This window comes from Poecile atricapillus, chromosome 1, assembly GCF_030490865.1.
Source record: "Poecile atricapillus isolate bPoeAtr1 chromosome 1, bPoeAtr1.hap1, whole genome shotgun sequence".
NCBI classification, from domain to species: domain Eukaryota; kingdom Metazoa; phylum Chordata; class Aves; order Passeriformes; family Paridae; genus Poecile; species Poecile atricapillus.
The window spans coordinates 140,643,198-140,668,291 of NC_081249.1; the positions used below are offsets into that span (position 1 = coordinate 140,643,198).

Sequence of the window (25,094 nt, forward strand, 5' to 3'; positions counted from 1 at the left end):
GCACATCTCCCAGTGCATCTACCTCCTTGCCTGTGAAGTTTGTGGGTTTCCTGCCAGGAGGCTTCTCCAATACACATCATGGATTAGTTAACCAGATTTCATACAAGTAACAGATTATTTGAAAGTCTGACTTTATCTAAAAATCAGATGCGTTTAAGATATCTCACTCACCATGGGCATCCTGTGGAAGCAACAGAAACTGCTTAATTTTCCTGGAGAAAACACTTAGTTCCTGCTGTTTGCAGGAAGTACTGCAACCTTTCTGTGCCTGAGGTCCAAATCTCATTCTCTTGATGGTTCACCTTGTTATTGCAGATATTGAACAGCTACCTGGGTCTTCACTTCAGTCCTTACTGTTGGATCCTTTGCTATTTCAGATCTGTGCTACACTGGAGCAGATAGTGCTTGTCACAGGAGTAGAGGTTGTGTCCCACTGCACATGATTTTCTCTTACACGCTGAATTCCTTTTCTTTTGTTTGTGGCCCCATCATTTGAACCTGAAGATAGGAAGGTATGAGGTAGGACAAAGTACAAAAGGATGGGAAGGTAGCAGAAAGTGAAGCATCTGCATTTACCTGTATAAATATTTTATTCAGGTATCACTTAATATGAACCAGTTTTCTGATACTTTTTCAGGGCAGAAAAGGGTCTGAATTATGACCATTATAGCTTGAAACAGCTATGTGGTTGAGGGAATAATTTTGAAAACTGCTCTTGCTGTCCTGTCTACTTCAAAAGAGTGTTTGGGGCAGTGTTGAGCAGTCCCCATCACAGAACTGTCACACTCAGTTGGTGTGATTGACCAGGTCCTGATGAGGAAAATTATCCTGGAGCCATAGTGACCCCCTAACCCTTCGAAGGGGTCGGGAGAGGGTGCAGTGGTTGGCGTGCGAGAGACCTGCTCTGCGACCGCCTGCAGCACATCAGTCTCTCTAGCTGAGTCAAAGTGCTCACTTCCTATTTTGTTTTCCCTTTTGAATGGCAAAAGAAATGTCACCTGTTTTCTTGTAGCCCTCTGTTATGTGTAGGGAACTGTTGTCATGGTTCTTAGTATCTAAATTCCTTAAAAGCTGTTTTATGTAGCAGGCAGCTAATGTTAGCTGAGCACTGGCTGAGGTGAGATGAGCCAGGTTTTCTCTGCCTTGCTTCCACAGGTACAGCACCCTTCAGTTAGAGAGTTAAAGGAGCAATGTAACAGTTAAACATCTGCTTTCTTGTTTTTCTTGAAGAGCATGGTTGTTCCTTTCCACGTTACTGATATCTGAGATTATTAAAAGTGAAAGAGTCATCATTAGTCCAGTTTTTTTGTTAATGTGATGTCTTATTGCTCAATATATCTTTATTTAGATGAGGAAAATAAACTAGTTAGTTTGTTTAATTTTATAGTTTTAGTTCATCTTCACCTTTAAGTTACAGTACAATCAGCTCTGCCTATTCTCTGAGGCATGTTTATTTTTTTGTGGGAAAGATAGAGCTTCTGAAGAAGCCTGAAAAAAGACAGATTTTTTTTTTTTTCAGAACTCTGTTTTCACAAAGCCTTGGTTTTTGCAAAACCTTCGTTATACACTAAATTGACCCAACAGTGGCCCTTTAAGAGACATGTTGGCAGTTAATCTGTTCTGGTTTACAGCATGTACATTGCTTTAAGAATGACTGGAATTCTAGGGGGAGGGAGAAGGGAAGCTTTGACCTCCATGTGCACATGTGCTGCTGCCAGCATCCCCGTGCTCGTCTCTGTGATTAAATGGATAAATCAAAGAACACCAGCTTCTTTTTCTGTTCTTTCTGCAGTGAGGCTCTCTTTTTATTTATTAGTAGCCAGCATGGCTGAAATACTTCCAAGCGCAAGAGGGAAGGTTTATGCCAGTTATTTTGGTGTGGGAGTTGGTAGCCAGCCCAGTTGTTGGAGTTCTAAATTATACTGCTTTCTTTTTCACCAGATCTGAATGCATCAATAAGTTTGCCTCTGTCTTTGGGACCATGCCTCTCAAAGTGGTGGAGCATCGTGCTGACCCTGTCCTGTACAAAGATGACTTTCCTGAGAAACTGAAGAGCTTTCCCAATATCGGCAGCTTATAAAGAGTGAGACAAACCTCAGTGAGGAAAACGACAGCTGAAAAGGTGCTATGAGGAATATAAGGCCCTGAGACAAAGCTTGCTGGAGAGTGGGTTGCATCTGAGGGAGATGGGAATTAATGTTGTTGTCTTCCTTTTGCGTTGCACAAAGTTGTAACTGAAATCTGAACAACTGCTTCTCTGTTGCTCACAGAGAATTGAATCTATTTGTGGGTTCTCCAAAAAATGTCAAACGCTTTGACATTTTTGTCCAAAGGAGGCTATGCACCTGGAAGAATAAAAAAGAATCTTGCTCTCTGTGGTCAGACTGGCATGACTGACCTCTTCTATCAAATGTGCTGCAAGCGCTCTGCTTAGTGAGCATCCATCCATTGAAAGCAACTGTCTGCAATGTAGAGCTGTTCTCTTTTGGGAGGAGTTGATTTCCTGTGTGGCTGGTGGGCCTCTGTCTTTTGAGCTTTAACTGTTGTCTTAAGTAACTGTGAAACAAATATTTTCTTCTGTAATATGAGACAAATGTTTATTTTTTTACAACATCACAAATGAAAATCTGTTCTCACCTAGTTTAAAGAGCAAAGCATTTTGTGTTACATAAATTATTTTGATGGAGATGGAGACACAGCAGCTGGGAGGATACTCTCCTTCAAAGCAGAGACCTGCACGACAAAACTGCAATTGCTGCACTTTCTGTGTAAATCTCAGGTTTTCTGCTGCACTCATGCAAGAGACTCAGACTCTATATCAGAACTAGTTGTATTATGCAGAAAATTATTTGTCTTTAGCCTTCTTATATTTTTTATTTTCATTATCAAACCAGCAATCAAGTTACAGTTTTATATTGTAGCCATCCATAGGGATGAAGTATGAAATAAATTTTTAATGTCTGAATCCTCTTCAGGAAGCAGCGTACTAATCTGTAAAACACCTATATTTTCAGAAATTCCCAGTTCAAGCTTCAATGTACAGGTACGTGTGTACGTGTAAGACACTGTTAACGCACACTTACAAACTCCTGTAAGTTACCATTGTTGGAAAAACTATTGTGTCTTTGCTTGTAATTTAAGGAACCCATTGGCACAGGCTGAAACATACAGCTTTAGGAAGTCCTTTGGAGAAGATTTATGTTTCTTAGAGGCATTTGAATTGTTTCACCATACTGAAATGAACCTCAATGAGAAAACTAAATGCAACAAAATTAGAAATAAAGTTGCCTGGACTGTTACACTTGCCCTTCAGTATTAATTGTGGTCCTAAGTTGTGCTGGGAAAGTAATCTCTTTTCTAGCTCCACTGATAAAATGTTTGTTACTAGATAAGTGTAATTTCACTGATTTTGGAACCTCTGTTGCTGCTGGTTACAGACACATCCTACTTGATGGGCTGTTTTTCTGTTGCAGTGCAAGCAACCTTATTCCTCAGATTTGCCAAACCCCAAACAATAGGACAAGTGTTAGACATCATGGCTCACCCCCTCTCCTAAGCTGGATACGCAGAAATGACAGAAACCAAATGAAAGTCAGGCTAGAAACAGGAAACATCTGCTCCTATTTGTCTCACCCCCTCTAAGACTTATCTTATTGCCCAATGCAGTGGATGTACTGTGAATGAAAATCATATTGGAACAATAGCTTTGAGGGGATGCTTCACTTCATAACCTCCCTGGGATGTGCCTGTAAACTGTATCATCTGACTCTCTGGGAGTGTTTAATTACTAGTAAATGGTTTTTGCTGCACTCTTTGTTTCATTCCTGAGTTGCTATGGGAGCTAAAAGTATAGTTGTTGCAGTGACAACTGCTGTCTGCACAGTGGCTATCACAAGAGAGAAAGGTTTGTTATTCATTATTTCTCCTTTGCAGCCTTTCAGGTTTATTAACATGAACCTTCTTATTGAATCTTCCTGTTGATTTATGAGCTGATGCTTGAGCATCAGGAGATACCAGCACATTTCCCTTGAGAAGTCTGCTTTAAAGGGTAGCTGTGACAGTGCAGTAGTTGATTCAGTTTTAGCTGTCCTTTTGGACCTGATCTCAGCTTGGCAGGCCCTAGCAGTTTAACTGAGTTATAACACCTTCTTTACAAAGTTGTGAAGCCACTGTGATTTCTTGATTCTTCCTCAGCAAGCCAGTAAAAAACTTTGTTTTGCACAGAGTCTTAAAAGACACTGAGGATTTGAAATAGTTGGTTGAATATTTTTAGATGTAGACAGCCAAACCAGTCCTGCTAAGATGACCTATAATCTCCAGTCCATAAAAAGGTAACAAGTCCTTGTGTCTGCATCCAGGAGCATCTGAGTATTTTCCCTTAGCACAAAATGTCCAGTGACCCCTAACAATCATGTTTTATCCCTTGGCCTTTTACAGTTGCTTTTATAGGGCTAGATCATTTACAACCCCATTTGTCTCTCTTTAGTGCCATGGAGAAAATTAGGCAATTGACATAAAGAAAAATTGTAAAATTGCCTACTTACTTGCTCTCTGCATTTATGATTGTGATGTTCTTGGTGCAAATTCTGTAAAGGTAAGATGTAGTTGTATGTCTGATTTGGAATTGGGATTTTGTCAATCTTTAAATTAAGATAATTTTAAACTTTTCATTGTATATATGATATCCAAAAAAGCTCAATAGTTGTATATTAAAAATTAAATCACATGAGTGTTCGTTGTATTTCACTTCTGGATTGGCATAAGGACACATGAATTAATTCAGAAGGTAGAATTTCAGTGACAAACTCTTTTACTACATAAATCTGTGTTAAACTTGAATATCCACAGTGCACTTTGGAAAGATGTGTCAATATTTTGTCTTTGCTGCAACTGGGGTTTGATGGTTGTCTTGAAAACACAGCTTTTTGTTTCCAGAAGTGCTGCAGCACAGTCCCTGTGGATCATGCCACAAAAGGGCAGTGTGTGCATGGCATATTTTGCTGCTTGTGCATGGCAAGGGGGGGATGTGCTGCAGGGGCTGCCCTGCCTGTCGTGGGGAATCCTAAGGATGCATTTTTAGCATCATCAACTCTTCTTACAATGCATGAGTTTTCCCTTCCTCACAGGTCCACCATCTTATTATAGGATGTGAAAATTTGGGCCCTAATGTTCTGAATGATTCTGTCCTTCCATTTCTAGCTTGTGCTCTGGAACCTTTTGCCATCCATCATGCTTCTGCTGGTATGGTTCAATTATACTTTACTCTAGCCACAAGTTTATCCCTCTTAATTATCCATTCAAGGACCTTTTAAACTTAAGGACCTTGGAGACAGATGTCAAAATAATTGTGAGGTGGGATTTAAGTTGTGTTCAGTACTTCTGACTGGCTTTGCTTTTAGGCTGCATTGGTGAGTGTTGAGCATTCTAGAAAGATGCTGTACTGAGACTCATGAAAATGGATTTAGATGGGGAATTTTAAATTTAATTTTTAAATGGTTAAATATACCTCCAAGATTTGATATGAATGCCCTCCACAAAAAATGTCTGATGCTTTGAGTACTTCTCACAGGTAGAGTATCTTTTGATTAGGAAAGATCTCAGAATGATTAATGGGTACTGCATAAGTCTGTCCAGCCCTCTGACATGGAAGTTGCTCTCACAACCAAAGCATGATACATGCAAGAAAAATTAAAATTGATGGTGCTGATGAGAAAATGGGATCAGACAGAGTGAGTATGAATTTTTTCATTTTTCTCTTTGGAGATTTGCATACTTAAATTTTACTATGAATGCAGCAAACCATGTTCTTTTGTAAACGAAAATGCAAACTATGTGCAGTTCTTGTAGTCATGGATATTCTCATCCGTGTACTTGAATCCTGAAAAGAAATTCTGCAAACATATCTTTGATTAAATGTATGCTAGAAAATGAGCAATTTTCCAATTCCAATTGGTTCAATTGCTAACTTCAGTCTGATCCTGAAGAGCTGAGAAGAGCAGAGAAAATTCTGGCAAGTATTTCACCTATACTACCTTTTCATTTCAATTTTTAGGCTGAAAATAGTAATTTCTGTCAAAACCTGCCAGAAAATACCAAACACAATACTCTGTAGGATCTGCAAGTTATCCCATGAGCAGGTGGTCACTTCAAATCTCTTGCTAACATTGGCATGTGACAGAGATAGCATTTGATTAGCAGAAAATTCAGGTAGAACACTTTTGCTTTACTATTGAGTCATAGGTCCTTAAATTGTATCTCATGCTGCTGGGAGTGCTTGTAGAACCGTGTAAGTTGTTTTTATGATGCCTGCCACTGCTGTATCTAAGTGCAAGAAATGGAGCTTCATGGTCCTCCTGTGTGGGTAAGATTAACCTCTCACTTTTAGCTGCAGGTAAGGAGACAAAGAGAGAGGCAGTCGGATACCCTTTGGAGATGTGTGGGTAAAAACAGGACTGAACACCAGTATCCCAAGCCTGATATTTAACAGAACAGCTACAGTTTTGTCTGAATTGTTGTTTGTTCAGAGTTTTGGGTTCCTCTCTACCAAGGTAGAGGACTGTTAGCTTTGACTTTAAGAATCAGCAGGCTTCAGCAGGCCCTGGCTTGAAGCCATTTAGAGACATTCCTGGTGCACTCTGTGTAATTTCAGCCTGATGGAAATGGCTGTAATGCAGTCCCACCTCTGCTGATCTTCAGGATTCCCCTGTCTGCAGCTTCTTGTGGTTGCTTTGAAAGTGAGTTATGTTTCCCATTAAAGGATAACAGGGACAATTGAGGCAATTACGTAGACTGGCTTGGAGCTAGCAGCACGAAGGGAGTTTTCCAACTGAAAACAGTGCTGCTCAAAGGTTCTTCCTGCAAGGTTGCCTGTTTGCTGTCTTCATTTGTCTGGAAAAGGATCCAGTAATTGTCCTTCAAATTTCCTTTAGTCATGCTAAATGCCTTTTTACTTGCATAAACAGGAAGTGCTTCTGCTCCAGACAAGCATGACAACTCTGTGGTGACCATGGACAGAGATCAGTGCAACTTGGTTATGATTTTATTAGGTCTATAAATTTGTGTCAGTGCTCAGTACCAGGCTATGTGGGGGGATGTTGTGACTAAGAAAATTAGTAATTATTAGCCTAATTATTAAGTCACATCTATTGTATTTTTAACCTAAATTTTAGCTGTGGAGGGCTGGACAAAGGTCAAAGCTGGACCATTTGACAAATGAAGGTGTGAAGAACATGGGATATGCAGACCCACTTGAGGTTTTCCATGTGTCATTATGAGGTGTGTTTTCTGTTGCATCCTGTGCTTTTAAGGACGAAGCTTATCTATTCTAGACCTTCCTATCCATTCTGTGCAGTGATGGGAATGTGTAGAACTAAAAGCTTGGGACTGACTGAACAAAGTGCTACTTATGGATATCTAGCTGCCTAGTATGAATATCTTGTGCTCATCCAGGAGATAAGCCCATAATGCCTTGGTAAGATACCTGAGCTTTTCAAGCCACAGGCTGTGTTCTCTCACACGTGTCCATGTATATATGTGCCATACACTCAAGAAAACCACTGTTTCTCACCTTCTCGGCTGGCTGTTTGTAAACTTACAGGTGCTTCTTTTGTGAAACTTCTCTTTGGAGGCAAGAGCCAGGTCTCAGCTGGGTGCTGGGCACAGTTAATGCCAGGTGCCTTCAGCTGAGGACTGGTGGGAACAATAACTGCTTTGCTGCACTTCACACAAACAGGGAGGGGAAAAGGTTTGAAGGAGAAAAGACCGTAAAATGAGATCCAGGAATTCAGCAAGGCTACAGCAAAAGGAGCAGATTGCTAACTCAGAGCATCTGTCTTTGCCTTGTGAATAAGTTATGAACTGCAAAGCAAGAGAAAGTGGAAGATCCTTTCACAAATAATAAACACTTGTTTGTCTCAGATTAAATGCAACACCTTTACATGTGGGCTCCATCTGGCCATAAGTAGATGCACCTTGCATGGCTGTTACCTTCCTTGCCAATGAGAAGATTACTGAACATCCATCTGCTTAAAGGTTAATAACCTGCTTTTAAAAAGAGGAAGAAAAAAAGGCAAATCTGTTTAGTTTACAGGAATAAAAAATTGTTTTTCATTTAAACTGCCTGAACTTTGCTCTGCCTCAGTCATATTCTCCAGCAGAGAAGGAGCGCGTTAACCTAGGAGTTGTAGCCACATCTCCCGGAGAGAAATTTTGCCATGTGTTTTAAATAACTCCTGTAACTCCTCTAAGAAAGTGCAGCTTCAAGAAGAAAATGCACATTTCTAATCTGGGTTCTGCCACTATCTAGTTTAGAGGGGGGCTTTTTAGTTCTTTGGCATCATTTAGGCCAGGAGCAATTTCTGATGTAAACCCATACAATCAGGATGTTACTGAAACTGGCTTTAGGCTCTCAACACTCTGAACTCTGCCAACATCTGGAGAATCTGGCTTTGAGTGCTTGAGGAGGGAAGGAATTTTTCTCCTACAAGTGAGAGGAATGGATAAGCTTGCAACAGCACCTGCATTATCCATTTCTTTGTGAGATAGAAAACAGCCATGCACCATCTGAAGCGAGTCAATGCTCCCAGACCACTGATGAGCCAGAGGGGCTCTGTGGTTCTTTGTGGGTTGCTGGCAGCTGCTGGGCACCTTCTCAGCTTTGCCTGAATAAAAAAGGCCCTTTCCAATCTACCCAGCATCTGGGTATGGGGACTTGACTCTTACTGGTCTCAGTATTGGTGGGTTTGCAGTTGTGTTAATTGATGGAGTATGAGCATTGGAAAGGGCCCTCGCAGAACCCAGATTTCCCCACCGTGGGACAAGAGCTGTGCCCTGTGGACTGGTGGGACCCAGAAAAACCTTTTCCTTTGTGTGGGGACAGGTGAAACCCAGAGGGCTTAGTCTGCCCCGCAGCCCACTGAGCAGCAGGCAGGCACCTCTGGGAAACCCTGCAGAGCCACAGGAGGAGAGGGTGGATGAGCCTTGGACATCTGTGCTAATGTGAAGCTAGGAGGGGAGGGAGTGTGATGGCCTGTGGGAATATGGAAAACACTGCCAGCCTCAGGTGTCTTCTCCTAGAGCTTCAAGAGACCTTGTGCTTGGTGCCCCGAGCATGACTGTGCTGTGTGAAAGGGGTGGGGAGCTGAGGGTCCCCAGTTCTGTGGCCTCTTGTTGCCAAGTCAACTTGTCCCTGAGTCAGCTGTGATTACAGGCTGCCTCGTTAAGGACTGCTTGAGGAGAGCTGGGAGACCGACCTGCAGGAGCCCTGTGAGCCTTAAGCTCTGCTGGAAGCAGCAACCCCAGAGCAGTAAGCAAAGGAGAGCATCTTGCTGTCTGCCCTGTGGCCCCCTGTGCTGGCCAGTGAGGAAGCCAAGAGATGCTGAGCACTCATGGAGGCAGCGAAGCCTCGCTAGCCAGGAGCCGGCTGGCAGGACGCTCCTGTGCCCGGCTGCTGCCTCTGCACCATCTCTGGACGGGAGAGGCAGCAGCCCGTGAGCTGCCACCTGTTGTTAATCTACCCCCGGCTAATCCATTCTGGACTGCGTCAGCAGTTCAAAAGGGCACTGTTAGTATTTTTTGCCAGCTTCAATTAACGTGAGATTTTGGAGGCCCCTCTGATCACATTTCATCTGTCATGAGTCAGGAACAAACCAGCCAGATTGCAGTTGAGAGGAGAGAAGAGAAGGAGTTTATTGCAAACCAAAACAACAACAGTGTTTGTGCCCCTTTGGCCAGGGTGGCTGGGAAGCAGGGACCTTCCCAGTGATGCCACTCCTTTCAAAACCTGGAAAAATAAAAATTATTAACTGGAAATGCCAGCCCTTCACCTCAAAAAAAAAAAAAAAAAAAAAAAAAAAAAAAAAAAAAGCTGCAAGTGCAATAACTTATTTCAAAAATTTAAAAAGAATCAAGCTGCAAGACTGTTTGTTCTTTTTTAATATTTCACTGTAATGAACTGGTAATACATGGTTGCATAGGCAATAACATTGCATGGCACAAACCTCATGTGGCAACATTTTAAATGACTTTTTTTTATTCTTTTTTTTTCCTGAACATTTTTAAAACTTTTTTATTTTTTTTTAATAAGTTCTACCCCAGGCCATTAAGCTAAAGAGAGAGAAAAAAAAAAAAGTAGCATTTATACAAGGTTACAATATTTTACAACAAAAAACAATAATATTGATTGAGGTTTGTTTTCTTTCTTTCTCCCAGTCTCTCTTTCAAGCACTGCACACCTAAACCGATATATTATTATACATTGAAAACTGTCCTTCAAAATCAGTAGTATAAAAGTCCTAGCTCTACCTACCTACCTAGCTATGTGGGGGGAGTGGAGAACCATGTTACCAGCAAAGAGTTAAGGGGCTGTAAGGCCGCTCCCTCACCTCCTCCCAGCTTGCTTCGGAAACTGCAAAGAGCTGAATGACTTTCCCTCCGATTCTACCCCCTTCCCATTTGGGTTTAATTTCTCCCTTGGTCTGTTTGCTTTTTGCTGTGTCAGTCAGAGCAGCAAAATAAACACGGGGCTCTGCCTTTGCTTGATTATTTTTCAATCCTTTTCCAAGAAACTACCTTTTTGCATTAGTTTGTTTGGAGAGTGTTTTACAATGTGCTGCCAGGTTTGAGAGTACTGTGGGAATCAAGGGAATGCGCCTCCCCATCCCAAAACATCTCCAGTGCAGGAGGAAAGCAGCAGGCAGTCCTGCTTGGCAGCACACAGGGTTCTCCTGGCCCGGGTTGGTGATGTGTCTCCTTGGCCGAAGGGACAGGTGAAGTCATGTGTGCTGTAGCTCTGCGCCCTCACATGTGACACATTGTCACTGCCTGTGGCCTTTCCCTAACAGCCTGCTCGTGCTGGTGGCTCAGGCCAGGCGTGGTCCAGCAAGGACATGTCACCTGGCAGGGATGTGCATTCCAGCAGGGATGGATGCTCGCTCACAATCTGCCACAGGCTTTAGAGGAGAGGGAGGGTGGTTCTCTTTATTTTGCTGTCTTGGTCTTCCTCCCTGTAGGCTCTACCCAGGTAGGTTCTGAGGCAGTGGGACCTGGGCTGGGTAGCATATTCTGGAGGAGGCAGCTGGAGCCTGATGGAGAGGCTGATAGGAGCACAGGTGGGTGGCACTGCTGGCAGTAGGTGACGTGCCAGGGGGCTGACCTGGCCCCTCTCCAGGAGCTTGTTGAGGCACAGCAGCCCTTAGAGTCTGGACCCCGCAGGGCCCAGCAAGCCCAAGCCTGGTTCCCCACTGGTTTGCAATTGCTACTAAAGCACTGACTACTGCTTGTAGGCAAGAAGTGCCTCCAAGTACTTGGCAGTGAGTGGTACCCAACCACTTTGAAGGCAGTGCCAGGAACCCATGCTGCTCTTACTATTTGCATCCTCCTGGTCTCAAAGCTCTGGGACATCTCTGGGGTTCCCAGACATGGGCAACATAAGGCAGCCACCTTGTAGGATACCTGCTGCATAGCCAGGGCCAGGAGAAATGTTTTGCTGCCTCTATGAGGCTGGAAGGAGTATCTGGGTGAGCCCAGCTGGCTGGGCTGCACCCACAGAGGATGCCACCATGGGCATGGTAGGTGTTGGGACGGCTGATGCTTCTGAGACATTTTGGTGGTGGATGGGGACAAAGCTTGCAGCTTTGAAGGCAAAAGCCAGGGAATTGTGATTCAATGTATAGACAGGAGTAAAATACTAAATAAGAAATAAATAGAGAAGAAAGTCATAAATAGAATTGAAAGATATTAAAATAACAACAATAATAATAATAATAATTAAAAAGGTATCATTGTGGTAATGTGAGATTGCAGGAACAGAACTGACCCTGTGACCCTTAAGAAATGCAGTAGATGCAGGCTGGCTAGGTTAAGATACATAAATATATATATATATATATAAGTATATATATATATATAAGTGTATATATATATAAATATATATATATAAGTGTATATATATATATATTTATACAGTTTTTCATGTTAATTTAACAGCTAGTTTTAAAAACCCTTTAAAATTAATTTTAAAAATGTATGTAAGTACAGATTCATGTAGCTTAAAAACTACCAGAACAGCTTCTTTTGAAGATTTGGGAGGGGCAGCCCTTCCAGCATTACCCAGAAGTGTGGGTGCAAGGGACAGTGCTGGAATGGCAGCAGCACCAAAGGAGATGAGGCAGAGCCCCATGAGCAGTGGGGCTGCCTGCAGCTGGAGGTGGGAAGGGAGCCCTGCAGAAGGGGGTCCAGGGAACAACATTCCCCTTGCCTCATTGTGTTTTCAGGCAGGCTGAGGGCTGGGCACATGCAGTGGTGTTTAAATTAGACTGAGTCCAACATGTGCTTTCCACATGAATTTTAAGGTGGGAGAAAGTGGGGGCCAAGCTTCTCTATATGCCAAGTCTGCTGCCAGGAGACTCTCCCTCTCTAACAAGACAGGGATACAGCACTTAATCCTCTGGGCTCTTAAACAGCTCAGATGAAATACTGGCCCCGTGGAAGACTGTGAAGAAAAACTACCCTTTACCTTCAGTAGGGAATGCAGCTAAGCTCTTGAATAGATACAGCCCTCCACTGGAGCTGCCTTCAGAACTTGCAGGCTAAGCAAGACCTGTCCCCACATGCCTGCCCACCCCACTGCCCTCTCCTTAGCTCTGCTTGTTGCTAATTTGCCTTGTCAGCAATGGTACTGGACTGTTCAGGCAGCAGCCCTCCACCGATTGCCTGCTGCCAGGGGGAAGCATCAAGATCCCCAGTGTTCCTGGGAAAAGGCTCTCAAACGCTGTGCTCAGCTGCCTGCTCAAATCTGATGGACAAATTGCTTCCTACCACTGGTCCCTGGGTGGCTGGGAAGCTCAGTGGCTTCTGGTACCCAGTGGGGATGTATACACCTCCAGCTGGTCAGCGTGATCCTGCCTGGTTCCGTAATCAGCATCACTTTCAGCATCTAAGCCACCATGCCCGAGGCCTCAGCTGAATGTTTAGGCTGGGATTTAAATCCTGGCTGCTTGTGGTGGGAGAGGCCCTGGTTATGCAGATGGTGTGGTGAAATGTATGCTGGCTCCCTGTGCATAGCAGGGAAGGCATCTCTTAGCATTTCTGAGAAGAGAAAAGAAACAGTACTTCTGGTGTTTTCTTATTCCAGTAAATATATTACTTTTGACCTAGCAATAATGTATCATTAAGGTAGCATATTGACAGTCTAGGCACTCTGGAAATATTTGTATGGCTCATTAACCTGAAGCCTGACGTTTGGTTGTAGCTTATTTGTAATTCTTTCCGAGACCATTAGATATTCCTGGACCTTAAACTACAAGATCCCCTAACACCGAGCATGAGGAAAGAGGGCAAGGTGACAAACCAGTTTTTATGGGAGTAGTATCCTATAATTCCCTTGCAAATCTCAGAGATGGCTACCCCAGCTCAAGCTCAGCTTGCAGAGCCCTACTGTGTGGGTGGTAGTGCTCAGCTGATTTTCAGCTTCTCCTTGGTGGTATTTCAGTGGTGTAATGATGTGGGGTAATTATTCATTATTCCATGCACTATGATCATAGAAAAACTTGTATTTAGCCTTGCAAAGGAGATCTTACTTAACAGCTCTGCACAGGTAAGAGCACTGGGAGGGAAAAGCAGAGAGGCATGTTGGTTCACACAAACCAGACAAGTTCTGGTTTCTTCTACTTCCTCTGCAAAGTGAAGAGGATCTGAGATGCCTGGAATGGGGCAGCAATACCTTGTCCTCTCTTGGGCCCCTTCCCAGCCTGTTCCCTTGGCTGTCCCTGGTGCAGAGATGCCCACAGCCATTGTGTGCAACAGGGCACTGGGGTAGAGGCCTGAGGGAGGGCCTGCCATTGCACACGTCTGACCCCAGGATGAGGTGTATGAGGAGTTCGATGGCCTTGTGTCACTGTGGCTGTGTGCTAGTGCTTGAGCTCTTTCTTAGAGCAGTCTTTCTGGGGACTTGAAGTTTTACACAGCAATTGTGCTTCCCTGCCAGAGCTGCTATCTCTAAATTGAAGTTAATAATTCCTGACCCAGTGAAAGACAGAGGAAATCTTTTCCTGTACCACCATGCTTGTGAGCCCCTACATAGACCACAACCAGGGAAAGCAAAGCCCAGGCACACATGATAACATCGAGAGGGGCATCCCCTTCACAGACCTCTACAACTCTGTGCTGCATCTCAGAGTACAACATGGAGAGGGAGCAGGGTAGGAGGTGGGCTAATGTTGCCTTTTTTCTGGTTCTGGTTATCTTCCCAGCCCTGTTCCTCGCTCAGCTGTGGGAAGCTGTAGCTCCTGCTAAAATGATGTTGGCAGTGTGAGAGAATCTCTTTGCTGGCGCCAGAGTCCCCATCCAGTCCCCTGCCCAGGGCAGAATATGCGTGTGTGAGTGTGTGTGGGTGGGTAGTGGGATGGGAGAAGCTGCTGAAAGGCCAGTGGGCTCTTGCTCTCTGGAACAGCAGAGCTGGTGTCAGATAAAATAGCGGGAAGAAAAAATGCCCAGGTTATCGGGGAGATGGCAGCGGGAAGGGATGCATCCCATGCCAGATCTTGATGGAAGAGGCGCTGCTCCACAGCCTCCCTCTCCCTGCCTGATCCCAGGAAGCCGGGAGCTGCCACGTTCATGCCGGAAACACTCCACTTACATTAACATGTGTACTTTATATGCCTAGGGTAGCTAAAAGTGCTGCATTCAGATCCCCGAGGAGGCAACTGCTGTCCGGAGTCCAAGCGGGTGGATTTGCTGGGCTGTCCCCGTGTGCTCTCTCCGTGTCTGGCGGGCGCTGGGCTGCAGCCCTGTCATGTCGCCCAGGAGATCGCGGCGCTGTGCTCCTTCGCTTTCATCCTCAGGGCAGCGATGCTGGAGGTCTTGCGGTCCGGCTCGCTGTTCAGCTCGTAGCCATTGAGGCTGGGGCTCATGCCGGCTGTGCCGAAGAGGCCACCCATGTGAGTCTGTCCCACGTGGCTGCCGGGCCCGGAGACTCCAAGGAACTCGGAGACGCCGCCGGCCGCGTGGGGGTGGCCATGGGGGGACATGCAGGAGGGCACCGTCTCGCAGGGGACGACGCAGGCAGGCACGGGGGAGGCGGCTCCGTTGTTGCCAATCCAAGAGGGGTTCTGGATCTGGGGGTGGGAAGAGAAGCGTCAGGGCCGCCCCGTGCAGGATACATTGGGCAGCTGGCCTGGGGGGATGGAGTGTGTCCAGCCCCGGCCTGGCGGGACAGCGTAGTGGAGGGGCAGCCAGTGAGACGGGCATGCAGACTGCTGGCCCCTGCCAGCTGCGGCACCCCCAGCCCGGCTGCAGCCAGCAAATCCACTCCAGAACCTCTATGCCAGCCTGGACAGGGGCAGGGAGGACAGCAAGATTACTCACAGGGAGCAGGATCATGCTCCTTCTCTGCCACAGCATCTGTTTATTTATTCCTCTCCAAACAATTATCTTACTTTTTATGTACCATGAGCACTTTTCTCAGCACAGGAAACTGTCATCCATGGTGTTTCTGTGGTCCTACTCATTACAGAGGAATCAGTCAGAAAGCAGTCCTGTGAGGCTGCTCATCCACCTTCCTTCTCCAGATCAGGCAGCTTTGCCTAGGCAAAGACTATTTTGTACCACATAGACATACCTGTCAGAGCTGAGCCACCAGCACAGGCAGCTTCATTGCCCCTCTCCCCCTGCAACGCCCATCAAGGCAGCATCACCCACTCTGCTGCAGAGCAGAGCCCTGCGGGGCCACCTGGGGAGACCATCTGGCATCCTGCAGTGTTGCTCATAAAATGGCATTGCAGAAGAAGAGAGGAGGGCTCACTATTTGACAGTGGGAATAAGTGTGCTGCATCAGGAGGCACATGGGCATGCAGGATGAAAGCAGGGAGGAGGTGAGCAGCTGGCTGGAGCAAGAGAGCAGAGGGCCTTTCATCCCAATGCTCCTTTCCAGTGCTCGCCCTTGGACCCTCTCTGATCTCTTATCTCCTGCAAATTGCTTTTCAAAATTTTGATCTCTTGTGCTGGGAGAGGAAGGCAGTATGGAGGGAGAGAGCAGTGTAAGTTCCAAAGAGAAGGACAAGCTGAAAAGGCTGCTGAGAGTGTTCTCTGCTTGAAAAGCTGCTTTGGCATCTCAGCTGTTTCAAAAGGGCTTCTTGTTCAGTTTATGGAAGATGCCAAGCAGGAGAGAGGTCAAACACTCATGGCTTGGCTGCGGGGTAGAATTGGTACAGAGCTGGCTGGGGAGGCAGCTGACAGACAGGGTGTCAGGGAGGGAGGACTTCCCGCAGATCTGTGAGGACAGTCAGGTTCAGAGCATCGTGCCTGCAGAATTGCGCCCTTGAGCAAATTCTGGGTGGTGGGAAGAGGAGTGGAGGATGGAAGGAGTGCTTTCTGGTGCACAGCCTAGCCCTGGAGCTAGCAAACCCCAGTCTGCCTGGCATCATCTGAAATGTTGTGAAACTGGGGCTGGCCCAATGTTTAGGAGGCTATTGTGCTGACAGGTTTTCCAAGACAGGAAGCCAAGGAGGGGAGGCAACCCTGTGTCTCACTTCCAGGGTCAGGGCAGGAACAGTTTCAATAGGACTCAGAAGCAGCCCCAGGTACCTCCAACCAGGCTGTTCCCTCCCTTCCTTTGGAGCATAAATCTACAACTCCCTTGGGAAGCATCCCCAGATGTCACCAAGTGTGCTGCGTGTACCACAGCCCATCACCGGGAGATGGCTGTGGGAATTTGCCAAGGGAAAAAAGCTTTTATCCAACCACCATGTCCAAGGGGCATGGAAACCAGACATGGTAACAGGAAGCCTCCTTGGGATCTGCTATTCTTTAGGCATGAATTAGCCTTTTGGATCTTCTTGAAACCGACTGAAAGTTAGTGGGCAGCAGCACACATGATAGGATGTGCTGGGCAGGGTGACCTGTGCCCAAGGGTGCTGCTCTGTGGGGCTTTGTACCTGCTTAAAAGATGGCTGCTCTGGGCCAGGGCATGAGGGAGCCAAGCAGGACACCTGACCAAAAACCTGCCAGCCCTTCAGTGCCTGATAGTATAGCCCCAGTGTCCTTGCAGCCTTGCCGAAGGGCAGGTGGAGGTACCTGAGCAGTGAGGCATGGCCTGGGGAGGACTGGGCCCAGAGGCAGCGTGTCCAGCAAGCCCTGTGCCCAGGCTGGGGAGTGCACTCACCTGGGCGTAGTTCTCAGCACGGGTGAGCAGGGGCAGCTCATAGGCGGTGGAGAAGTGGGTCCGGACCTGCTGCATCTGACCGAACCGCTCCCGCTTGCGCCATTTTGCTCGCCGGTTCTGAAACCACACCTGGGGAGAGGCGACAGCAGGGCTGTGAACATGGGGAGCCCGGCTGGTAGCCCGGCAGCCCTGAAGAGCCCACCAGAGGGCAGGGCCTCACCAGGCAGGTGCTTTTGTATGGCACAGATGGGCACTGCTCCACACACATGCTCTGCAGGGGAGAGACAGTCCTTCCCTGCTTCTCTTGAGGGTCTGGGGCCAGCCTGTGCTCCTGGGAAGGGAGCACTCCAAGCAAAAGCGGATGCCCATCTTGTGGTGCACAGCCCTTCTGGGAACATTTCCAGCTCTTGCCTCCCACAGCCTGATTTGCCCTGGGAAAGCCTGTCTTCCTCTCACCCCTAAATCTGTGTTACCCAGACTCTGCCTGCAGCTCTCCTGCTGTCAGCCAGTCTCAGATGAGAAGTGTGAATACATCCGTGTGTGCTGCTGCCAGGCTGAAAACAGCAGTGACGGGGCTTTCCCCAAGACTAAGCCTGGCTATGATGATGCCATTGACTACAGCTTGCATTTCTCACCCAGTCTCTCGTTTTTCTTAACCACAGCAAGAAATACAAAGCCGAACATCCCTTCCCTCCTTAGCTGCGGGAAAGGACAGGTGCCCTTCTATAGCATCCTTTGGTTTACACTGACTTTTCTTTGCAGGGTTTGCTGCTCTTTGCTTCACAGTGCTGCTCAGATCCCTTCAAGGCAAAGACCAAAACTCTGTTTCTGCTCTTATTTTTACTGGCTTGACATCAGTGTGTATTATTGCACTGTTGTCAGCACCATTGCTCCTGATTTGCATCAGTCTAAGAGAGATCAGAGCCTGGCCCAGTGTCTTCAAAGCCTCTTGAAGCTCGTGAGTCAGGGAAACACATCAATCAAGAGGTGCTTTGAAGGCACTGAGAGATGAGGGCGATCACCAGGGGCTGGGTTGTGCAGGTCACGCCAGTGCATGAAAGGAGCACTCCTAGAGCCTCACAGCTCTGCTTCGAGTTTTACACGGTGACTCGCTGCGGGGGGCAGGGGGGGTACTGCTGACAAGCAGCTTGGCCCTTCCCACGCCTGGCCGTGGGGCAGCTTCGCTGCTTGCCAAGCACCTGGGGAAAGCAGACGCCAGGTACGAAGCTCATGTCTTCAGAGGCTAGCAGGACAAGCCAGGTGCTTGGAACAGGGTGGGATGGCAGGACAATTTTTGCAGGGGAAGGAGAGTCGTGGAACCTGCAGCCTGAATCAGTGCAGCCAGAAGCTGTTATGGGGGGTGATAAGGGGCTTGCTTTCTGGTCTGGGCTGACCTTCCTGCTCATGCTGGAAGAGTTGTTTCAGGTTCTCCTGCTTCAGTTTTTGCCTTCCACCACATAGGCAGCCTCGTGCTGGTCTCTCCCAGCCAGGCCTGTGGTATGAGCTGAGGGTCTGGCCATGCACTGTGGTCCGCTTGGGCAGGGAGCCGATGGTGCAGCTGCCAGGCATGTGCTCTGCATGTGAGCTGTGGATAGCATAGGGTTTAGTGCCCGGCCCCATGGCCATGGCAATGCCACTGGCATGGGCCATCCACAAGCTGGCCAAAGCAGCAACCTGCCATCAACCCCCTTTCCCCAAATCGAAAACCCTGCAAGTGTTTTCAGTAGGTGCAAAAAGCATCGGCAGAAACGTCCTAACGTTATCCCAGCTGAGCACACACTGCACATGCAGAGCGTCCTACTGGAGCAGGTTTGATGCCTCAGGCATCTGTCTGTTTTTCTTCTACCTCTTCTTGGCACAGCCACTCCGGCCCAGCTGCAGGCCAGTCCCAGGGCTGGCCTGGATCACGCCGCTTTGATCTGCAGATTCAAAGTTAGCGGTGGTGACCTGGTTCCTCCTCAGGCGGAGGAGGCCCCGCTGTGCACAGAGGGGTGGAGAACAGGTAGGGAGCAGAGCGCTGGCTGTGCACGAGGCCGGGGTGAACATATGCCAGGCATACGCGGCCATTCCCTGTGTGGTGAAGGCATGGCTGCCTTGCCCGCCGGAGCTCCCACCTGGGAGCAGGGCGGCCGCGCTCAGGCCCCGCAGCGGTGCGTGGCTCTGCAGTGTGACCTTGGAGGCTGTCAGCACAGGGTCTGTGCCCTCTTCCTCCTGGGACAGCACAACAGCTGCCTTGACAGAGCAGAGTGAGGTCTGGGCCTCTGCTCTGACACATTTATGCATTGGATTGAACAGAGCAAAGTGGTTTAAACTAGCAGTTCCCAAACTGCCCTATGGCTGGTGGGCTGGGAAGATGTGACAAGTCATTGCATTAGGCTGAAGAAAAAGAGTATCTTCAGTCCACGTGTTGGTGTCACAGGCACCAGAGTCACTCTGAGGGCTGACAGTGAGCTCTGAAGCACTTGTGGCAAGGTTTGGACCGCTTTTTAAAGTTCCCCTTTCTCCTCTGGTCCAAATCCCTATAGGCTTCTTAGTATCTTGCAGTTGGGTTTCTCCAGGCCTCCACAGTGCCCAGGGAAAAATGAGACAGGCATGGCAATGTATAATGTGAAAATGTCAGCAAAAAACCCCAACTAATCCTCAGTATTTCCACAGCCTTAGAAGACACCTGCTTTTAAAAAGCAAATCTAAACCCAAACAGAAGTTCATTTTCCTTTCATTGCCTGTCAGTCCCTGTCGAGAGCGGCTGTTGCGGGATGGGAATGTGACAGCAGAGGTTGCAGTGGCTGGTGCAGCATGTCCTCTGGGGTCAGGATGGGCTACTTTGTGCAGGGGCCAGCAGTCACTGTGGGCTGAATCTCAGTGTTAGTAATTACAGTAGGAGTGTACAGTAATGTCATGTATCTGACTCCTGCAGACAATGCTTTGATAAGCCCTGATGTACCAAATCAGCCCTGTAAAAATCTACGGAACAGAGAATGTTTCATGTCTCCATAAACATTCAGCCATATGCCAGTACCTAAATCCATATGCATACACAGCTGATGTGCTGTTGGGGGTGGAGAGGCCAGAAGTGGCCTGAGACAAAGCAAGGAGGCTCCTGCTTGCTCTCTTGCTGCCTCTCCCCACCCAGTGGGCACTGCCAGCCTGCCCCTGCCACCAAGCCCCATGGTGGCAGGTGGATGGGCTCAGCTGGGACTTAACCCAGGACTCTGACCATGTCTGGATAGTTGGGGGCTGCATCACTTATTTGTTCTTCCTCCAAGTTAAAGGCGTTTTCCCCTCTCCCCTACCCCCACCACGGCAGTGGTGGGTGAGGCTGACCTCGGCACATGTGGTGGTGGGCTGATAGCAGCTGTGGGGTTGTGCTCATGCCCTGAGCTCAGCACCCCTCACTGCATCACTGCTCTGACATTCAAGCATCTTGTGCTTTTTACTCTCTTCTGGCAGCCTCAGAGCATCCATTCTTCCCATTCCTGTCCTCTCACCCTACTACCCTCCTCTTTCTGCTCAGCCTCCATCTGTCTGTGTGCAGGACCCCATCCCTCTGTGAAAGGTCAGACCATCTCTCCTCTTGCCAGAGATGGCCACCAGCCTTTTGCTTTTCAGACTGCAAGAACAGAGCCAGAATTCATCCTTGAGTGCTGAAACTGGACACCATTTTATCAGTGGCCTGGAATGGGAAATTGGAGCCTGGGATGAGAGAATTGAATAACTCGAGCTTGTTTTCATTTCATGTTTAATTTCCTGCAGGCTTAGCTCAGTCTTTCCGCTCCTTCCACCAGCCTCCCAGGGTTTTATGGGGGAAAAGGGATCAAGATATATTACTTCTTGCTTTGCTTTGCTTTTTTTCTTTTCTTTTTTTTTCCAAAGCAGTGATTTTGCTACAGCAGAGTTTGACATTTCCCTCTCACTTTCAAGCCCCCGCCGCATCACAGGGTCACTGCCAAAAACATTTCATTAATGGACCCAGCAATGATAAAGCTGGCTCTGAGGGGGGGCTGGCTGATGGGTTATATTCCCTGGCTGTGAAGCCTCCTTCCAGTCCCATCCCTTTCTCCTCTCCCAGAGAGCAGTCCAGGAGGCAGATACTGGATAATAGATAATCCAAGAGAGGTAAGCAGCCAGGGCCAGGCTGGCATGGGCTTGGGATGTTCCTGTGTGTGTTTCTATGCAAGGAGAAGGAATAATGTGTGAATACACGTGTCTACCTTGTTTTTCTAGTGCCACTGCCTCAGATATCTGCTGCAGACCTGGATGAACTGAAAGAGACTCAGCAGTTGCTGATACCAAGCAGAAGCTCTTTCTGGGGCTCTGAAGCCCCAGACATGGAAGAGGAGAACAAAGGAATGGGACATACATGCTGTGTAGGACCTACATGAATGCAGAACCCCCTGTGCATCCTTGCAGGTTTGTGGCTGAGCTGTAGCAACCTCTTCCTGGCTGTGCCTCTGCATAGGCTTATGCATGGCTCCTGCTTTGCAAATCAGGGATATGCAGTATCTTAACAGTATGTGGAAACAAGGAACAAGATTGTGGGGAGTAGACAGGAAAATGTTGCATTGCATCACAGGGGAAATTAGCTTTGACATTGACAGACATCAGTACAGATGGCTGGAAACTGAGGCAGGCAGGGAAATGGTGCAGGAGAGGGTCTAGGCCATGGAATGTCACTGCTTCACAGACAGTATGGTCCACCTCATGCATGCTGCTGGCATGGGCTCTTCTCCAGGCACCACGAAATCCAGCAGCTACTTCACTAAAGAAGAGTGAAACTTGGGGAAGGGATGGAAAAATCAGAGCTGCGGAGCCTGTCTGGGCTCTGCATCTGCTCCTGCCTGCAGCGCAGCTGGTCATGCTCCCCAGGAAGCCAAGCCTGGCCAGAGGGGATGACCTCCAGCCAAAAGCTGTGGGAGGGAGCATCACACCTTAAACCAGTGCCTTACCTTTCTGAAGGTGACCTCCAAAAAATCATTCCAGGGCAGGATTATCCCTTAGATGACCATACCTTCCTTGTGAGAGGGACTACTGTGCTGCCCTCAAAGCCCATGGGGCTGCAGTAGGTGTGTGCCCAAACACCCCACAGCAGCCAGAGCCTTTCCCAGCACAATGGATGAAGTCTGAGTACTTCACAGCTCTTTGGCTTGCAGGGGAAAGGTAGTGAGGGGCTCATGTCTAATTTGTGATTTCCACCCTCTAGCCCTTGGTACTTGGTCCTTGCAGTGGGCATTTGCTTCGCCATCAGCCTCCTGAGCTGCAGCCCCACTCCTGTACCCACTCTTGGGCTGTGAGCCAATGGCCCTTGAGGCCACACTGCTGGTGTTGGAAGACCCCACAGAACCGAACTGCCAAGGGGGTAAAGGGTAAACAAGCCGTAGCACAACCCAAAGGTGGAGACAGGCACTAGGGTGATTCACTAAGGCTTTGTCTCCAAAAGCCTCACTCATGGGAAGAGCAGCCCCATTCCATCAGCAGAAAAACCCTGTGCCACCTCAGACTGCACCTCCAGGGGGCTGCCACTGCCATGCCAGGGCCAAGCAGCTCACTAGCCAGCAGCCTCAGCCCTGGGAACACATTTGAGATACCCAGCCCCTGGGCTGCCCCTGAGCCTGCCCAGCCAGCACCCGCTGCTCTGGGCACAAGCCTGCTGGTTTTTCCTATGCAGTGATGGGAGCCTGCACTGCTGCTGACAGCACGGCAATCCTGCAGCAGAGGTGGTGGCCTGGTGCCAGCCCATGGCCCAAGTCACCGGCTCCTTCCTGGCAGAGCTGGGGAATGACTGAAATGCAAGTGCTTACCCCTTTCACCACGGGGCAAGTGCTTGAGCGGCCGGGCCACTTAGACAAGTCTGTCAGCAGCTCTGTCACACGAGCCCTGTCATCACCGTCCCAAGTGAGAGGTGTGCACTGGCAGTCACAAGAGCAGGGAGGCTGTTCTTGGCTGCCTGTGCAACAGTCTACTGGCATGCTTATCTCAGAGCAAGCTGAAACCCCTCTTTGCCAAATATACTCCTGGCTACCCAGGGAGTTGCTTCTACCCTCAGCTGAGGTGTTATCCAGTGGTAAAAGTGGATAAGTGGGGAAAAACTCCAGAATGAAGGATCATATAGTAGATTGCATCTGCCTCACCTGCCCTGGCTCTGATGGCCACCCTTCAACCTGCTGGGATGACACAGTAGCTGCAAACCCTGGCTCAGAAGCGAGCAGGAGGAGCTCACCACCCTCCAGCACCTCATTCTCATTCCTGAGCTAGAGGAATTTCATGCACTGTGCAGCCAGTAACCCGATGCTATGTCTGGCCTCCCAGGAGACCCCATTAGCACTTGTGGTGTGTTCTTGGGAAATCAAGAGCTGCATCCAGTGTCACAAGTAAAGAGCTGATGTTTGTAGCACTGCCTTGCTCTGCCCATGCTGCAGTGCCCAAGATACTGCACTCGGGAGCAGTGGGAATCACACTGCTGGCTACTGAAATGCAGCCATGTCCAGCCTGAAGAGAAACGGCTGTGGGGAAGAAGAGCACACCAGCCCTGCCAACCAATTTACCAAGCAGGCAAGAAAAATCCTGCTTCTGGTGAATTGAGAAGCAAATGTACAAGCTAAAATGGACTTAAGCATGGATGTGGGCCTTATTTGCAACAACTACTTGTAAAGGTTAAAGCAGAGGCTGCCTGGGAACTGGGAATATTCCTGGTATAAAAGATAGAATCAGGTGTCTCTATGGGCCAATTATTCTTGATGCTAATGCAGGTTCAGGGGGTGGTGAGCTGACAAATGCCTGCAGATGGAAGTGACAGGATTAGCTGTGCTGGAGTAGGAGCTGGCCACCAAGTCATGAGCTGCGGATGTCCGCCCCATGCAGTGGTGCTCCCTTTTGCACATGCTTCTGAGCCCTGGCAGGCTTCCTGTTTAACCTTGACTCAGAGGAAAGAGCAGTAGTCAGAGAATCATTCCCTCCTCTGATGTGGATTTCAGCTCTGCTGGCCCCCTGGGCTAGTTCAAGGGAGCTAGTTCATGAGAGCTGGCACCTGTGTGGGTAGAGATGATTGAGACTGTCAACAGAGCGTGGCTCTTTGTCTCTCCTGCTCCTCTTAAGGTTGTAGGTGCACCTTTTGCCTCCAGATCTCCAGCTTTCATGCAGTCTCTGTGCTTGCCAAGCAGGCAACAAGAGTGGCCTCTCCTGTATCTCCTCATGTACTGAATTCCCAGTCACCTCTGCAGCCCCATCTGCCAGAAGGAGCCCATCCTGCCCATCCTGCTCCCACTCAGACTGATGAACCTGTGTCCCCTGCAAGCCTCCTGAAGAGAGCAGGTTTTGTGCAAGCTTTGTTCAGGGTGGCGGTGAGGCTTACCCACCTGCTGTCCCATTAGCTCAAGGGCAAGAGGTGTTTATGTGAACTCTGGATTGCAGGACACTAGACCAAGTAAAGGAGCTGACACCAGCGTCAGATATGGAGGTACCTCCTCATGCTTTCTCTATGCCCTGGGCTCTGATTAGGGCTTGGCTGCCTGCAGCTTATGGTGGGGCTGCAAGGAAACCTCAGAGGTTTTTTGCAGCTCATCCATCTCTCACCCAGCCCCAGGATTTCCCCCCATACCTGTACACGAGCCTCGGTGAGGTCTGTCCTCATGGCTAGCTGCTCCCTGGCATAGACATCGGGATAGTGGGTCTTCTGGAAGACCTTCTCCAGCTCCTCCAGCTGGTAACTTGTGAAGGTGGTGCGGTTCCTCCGCTTTTTGCCCTTGTTGCTCTCCGAGTCGGCCTTGTCCATGGGGCTGGGGAGGTCTGTGCTGGCCCTGTCCTGGGGCACTTTCACCCCGGCCTCCTTCACGCTGAGGTAGCTGCTGTCCATGGCTGAAGGGTCAGAGCTTGGCTGCAAGTCAGGCTCTCCCAAACCGCCTTCCTTACCTATTTTGGTGGGAGGTAGGGCAGGGAAGAG

The 25,094-nt window shown here is 48.3% G+C and overlaps 2 protein-coding genes across 4 annotated transcripts in view; one reads left to right on the forward strand and one right to left on the reverse strand.

Annotated features, from left to right (window-relative positions):
- Positions 1–4,726, forward strand: part of EXT2 (exostosin glycosyltransferase 2) — a 73,632-nt gene extending 68,906 nt beyond the window's left edge. For both annotated transcript variants that reach the window (XM_058854858.1, XM_058854847.1), the window contains exon 14: positions 1,942–4,726. In XM_058854858.1, coding sequence (XP_058710841.1) covers positions 1,942–2,080 — 139 coding nt within the window. In that variant the 3' untranslated portion in view covers positions 2,081–4,726. The remainder of the gene's footprint in view (positions 1–1,941) is intronic.
- Positions 4,727–14,789: 10,063 nt separating this feature from the next.
- ALX4 (ALX homeobox 4) overlaps positions 14,790–25,094 on the reverse strand; it is a 39,552-nt gene continuing 29,247 nt past the window's right edge. For both annotated transcript variants that reach the window (XM_058857000.1, XM_058857009.1), the window contains exons 2-4: positions 24,753–25,063; positions 17,159–17,287; positions 14,790–15,113 (exon numbers count right to left, since the gene is read on the reverse strand). In XM_058857000.1, coding sequence (XP_058712983.1) covers positions 14,790–15,113; positions 17,159–17,287; positions 24,753–25,063 — 764 coding nt within the window. The remainder of the gene's footprint in view (positions 15,114–17,158; positions 17,288–24,752; positions 25,064–25,094) is intronic.